Here is a 3,478-nt window from a genome sequence, read left to right on the forward strand (position 1 = left end):
AGCATCCAATGTTATTATACAGGGTTTAGTTTGCTGAATGATGGGTTTGGATCAGATTCTTGCCATTGTGATGTTACATGATGGCACTTTCCCATTCCAGCTCTGTATAGTTGGAGTAATTTTGTGTATGATACACATGTTGATGTCAAAAGATCCTTCCAGTTATCATGCTTTTGCATCTGAAATCTGAGTTAAATAGAAATCTAAATTATTGGCATCAACGACCAGTAAAGATTAGAGAACGAGATAAAGTTTCATTATCATCAGGAATAATATTTTAAGACGTTAAGTGGGAATAAATAAACTCATCTGCATAATATCTGTCAGTCTAATCGTGTAATGTCACCAAATCAATTGTGTGGTGTGGTGTTCTCACTTTTGCTTTAAAGATTCCTATTCAAGATGATATTAAGTTGACAGATTTCTTTAGTATCTAAAATTCTTCTGGCCCTTCCATTCATATATGCCATGCTAAAAGTTCAATTTTAAGTTCTTGTGGTGAGTAACCGTTAGAAGATATCTGAGTTCTGATAAAGTTATTTGTAGCGTGCGAGTGAATCTACATTGACATTTGATGGTTAAAGAAGCTTTTCACCGGAAGAATAAAACAAAAAATTTATTTAACAGAATCATATCCCCGGAAGTATAGCATTATGATCTTTGACACTTTCTTTTGTTTGTTTTTGGGTCTGAACATTGCTGGTAATGGTATCCCTCTAGCCTCTGTCGCTTGTGCCAAAAACATAAAGAATGATGAGCTTCTCGCTAGTTTATCTTTTGTTTTGTTTTGTTTTGTTTATCAGCATGTGAGGGTGAGAGAGGCGGTATAAATTAAACTCACAACACTGTGTTAATTTCACCAATATTTACAACGCCATTGCTCATATCTTGCATAATACAGAGCTATATAGAAGATTCGTACTTCAAACTTTTTAAGTTCTGAAAACATAAAACCTTAGTAGTTAGTACCCATCGCAGGCCAAAACCCATTATCCTTCTTCGTTTAATATATAAGTTTTAACTTAATATTAACTTATTTAACAATGGCTTGTCCCTAACCCTCGCCTAGGGCGTACTTTCACGGTGAGAGGATTGGCCATTTCGCAAGAGAGCCTCAACACCTCTGAGAGATCAACTTCACTTTGATCCGACGGTACCCATTCAAACTCGTGCAGAAGCGTGGCCACCCAAAAGCACACCGTAGCAAAACCCAAAGTCTTGCCCGGGCAAACTCTCCTGCCCGACCCGAACGGAGCGAGCCTCAGATCCGACCCGAATATCTGGAACTCCATCTCTCCTTCCTTGGCGGCGAACCTCTCGGGCATAAATTCCAACGGGTCACTCCATACTTGTGGGTCCCGCGAGATGGCCCACATGTTGACCATAGCTGTGGTCCCCGCGGGGACGTGATACCCATCAATGGTTGTATCAGTGACAGACAGGCGGGCCCACGACAGGAGTGGGCCCGGAGGGTGCAACCTCAGCACCTCCTTCACCACCGCCGTCAAATACACCAGTGCTGCCACGTCCGCCTCAGTGACGGCACGTGACCTCCCTACCACCTTGTCGATCTCTGCATGAGCCCTCGCTCGCACATCAGGATGAAGCACTAGTCTCGCTAGTATCCACTCGATCAAAACCGCCACTGTGTCTGTCCCCCTAAATATCATTTCCTTAAAAATTACAAAAACCAAAAATAAATAAAATATTTTAGTTTCACTTGCTAGCAGGGGGTGGGCGCATTCTCGAACGAAGTATAAATTAAAAGAAATCTTCTCACCCAAAGTACAGCGATCATGTCGGAGTCGGTCAATTTATCAGGTCCTTGGAGGGATAGGAGGACGTCCACGAAATCCCGGTTCGTTTGGGTTTTTTGGGCTCTGTGGTCGGCGATGATTCTGCTCACGAAGCGGTTCACCTTGGGGACGAGTCGGGAGCACCTGAACCGGATTTTTTGAGCGTCGAAATCGGCCAGCCAGGGCAGGTGGTCCGCCCAATTAAGGGTACCCAATAAGTCGTACCCTTCGTCCACTAACGCTCCAAGCTCGACCATTTCGCTGTTCGACTCGTCCAGCCTATAACGCTGTCCAAACACCGAACACATCATGCTATTAAGGGACGCCTTCTTCAGCACCTCGCGAACTCGCAAGCCCTCTCCGCCACTTTTTACGAACATTTCCACCATTTGGGCGGCGATTTCGGACCGTTGAGATTCCGACGCCTTGATTTGCTTAGGGCAGAAGAGGTGAGTGGCGGCGATCCTCCTCAGAGTCCGCCAGTAAACCCCATAGGAAGCGAACCCAATAGCTCTATTAAACATCAAGCTATACGCCGACTCTTTGACGGGTCGGTCCGCAAACACCGAACTGTTCAGAATCTCCTTCGCCAAGTCCGGGTGGCACGTGACTATCACCCTCGTTTCGCCGAGACTGAAGGCCATGAGCCTCCTGGCTCCGAAAGCTTCTGCGGCGGCGGCGATGCGGCGGTGAGCAAGCGAAGCCATAAGACTCATGCTGCCAAACAGAGGCAGCCCTTTCGGTCCAGGAATTGGTAATGGAGAACTGGAAGAAGCAGAAGGTGGATGATTAGTTGGTTTGGATTTTGTGGTGGAGTAGTACTTGCCCCAAGCAGGACCACCGGGGTGAGACCAGTGAAAGAGGGAGATGATGAACCAGAGGAGGATGGCGAGGAAGAAGAGGGACCAGAAGAGGTTGGTGCGAGTACATTTGGAAGCTACGGCCAAGAGCCACATGTGATCGATGTGAGTGGTCATGGTGGCGAGTGTTTGATGAATTGCTCGACGGGGGCAGAGCAAGGGAAGGAAATTGAGGAGTGCTTTTCGTGGTGTGGAGTGAGGCAAATGTGGTGGAGTTTGTTAAGAGTATATATAGGGACTGGGACAGAGTGTTGTAACAGGGGAGAGGAGAAGAGAATAGGCGGTTTGGGGGAAATTAAACAAAGAAAAACCGTTTTGATTGCGTTAATAAGTTGTTTTTTTTTTTTTTAGATGATTGTAGTTCTGTGCGCAGTGCGTACTGTATAACGGAAATTTAAAATAAGTATTCACGGGGTATTTATTGAACCATCGCATATTTTATTCTTCCTTTGACACCAGAGTTAAGACTTACTCTCTCCATTATTAAAAACATATAAAGTATTTTTAATAAAAAAAATTTCTCAGTAAAATAATTATTTATTTTTAAATTAACATCACCATTTTGTATTTATTTCGGCTTAATATAATATTTTACTCTAAAATAAATATAAAATAATTTATTTATAGGAATATTTTTTTAAAAAAATATACCAATTACATCTTGCAATACTAAAATTATCTCATATTTTTTGATAGAGGGAGTAACTGATATGACTGTTTATTTTATACACATAGATATATAAATCATAGACTTCCAATAACTGCAAAAACTTTTGCATTCATATTTTTATTTATTGTTTACGCAGTCTGTTTCTCTAAATT

General features: G+C 42.9%; 1 protein-coding gene across 1 annotated transcript; it reads right to left on the minus strand.

Annotated features, from left to right (window-relative positions):
* Positions 1–827: 827 nt before the first annotated feature.
* On the minus strand, positions 828–2,865 carry LOC129291162 (cytochrome P450 78A3-like). Its single transcript, XM_054928380.1, has 2 exons — positions 1,781–2,865; positions 828–1,673 (listed from the first exon to the last, which is right to left on the minus strand). Exons 1-2 carry the CDS (start codon positions 2,771–2,773, stop codon positions 1,038–1,040), a joined length of 1,629 nt encoding a protein of 542 aa, XP_054784355.1. The 5' UTR covers positions 2,774–2,865; the 3' UTR covers positions 828–1,037.
* Between the last annotated feature and the right edge of the window lie 613 nt (positions 2,866–3,478).

The sequence above is a fragment of the Prosopis cineraria genome, unplaced genomic scaffold (genome assembly GCF_029017545.1).
Source record: "Prosopis cineraria cultivar Desert tree isolate PC_DT_omini unplaced genomic scaffold, ASM2901754v1 PC13, whole genome shotgun sequence".
NCBI lineage: Eukaryota > Viridiplantae > Streptophyta > Magnoliopsida > Fabales > Fabaceae > Prosopis > Prosopis cineraria.

What these genes read in the sequence shown, in the direction of transcription:
- LOC129291162 (XM_054928380.1), bottom strand. Translation starts at nt 2,773, where the DNA reads ATGACCACTCACATCGATCACATGTGGCTCTTGGCCGTAGCTTCCAAA. An exon ending in ACATGATCGCTGTACTTTGG is followed by an intron (nt 1,674 to 1,780) that starts GTGAGAAGATTT and finishes GTAATTTTTAAG; the next exon opens with GAAATGATATTTAGGGGGAC.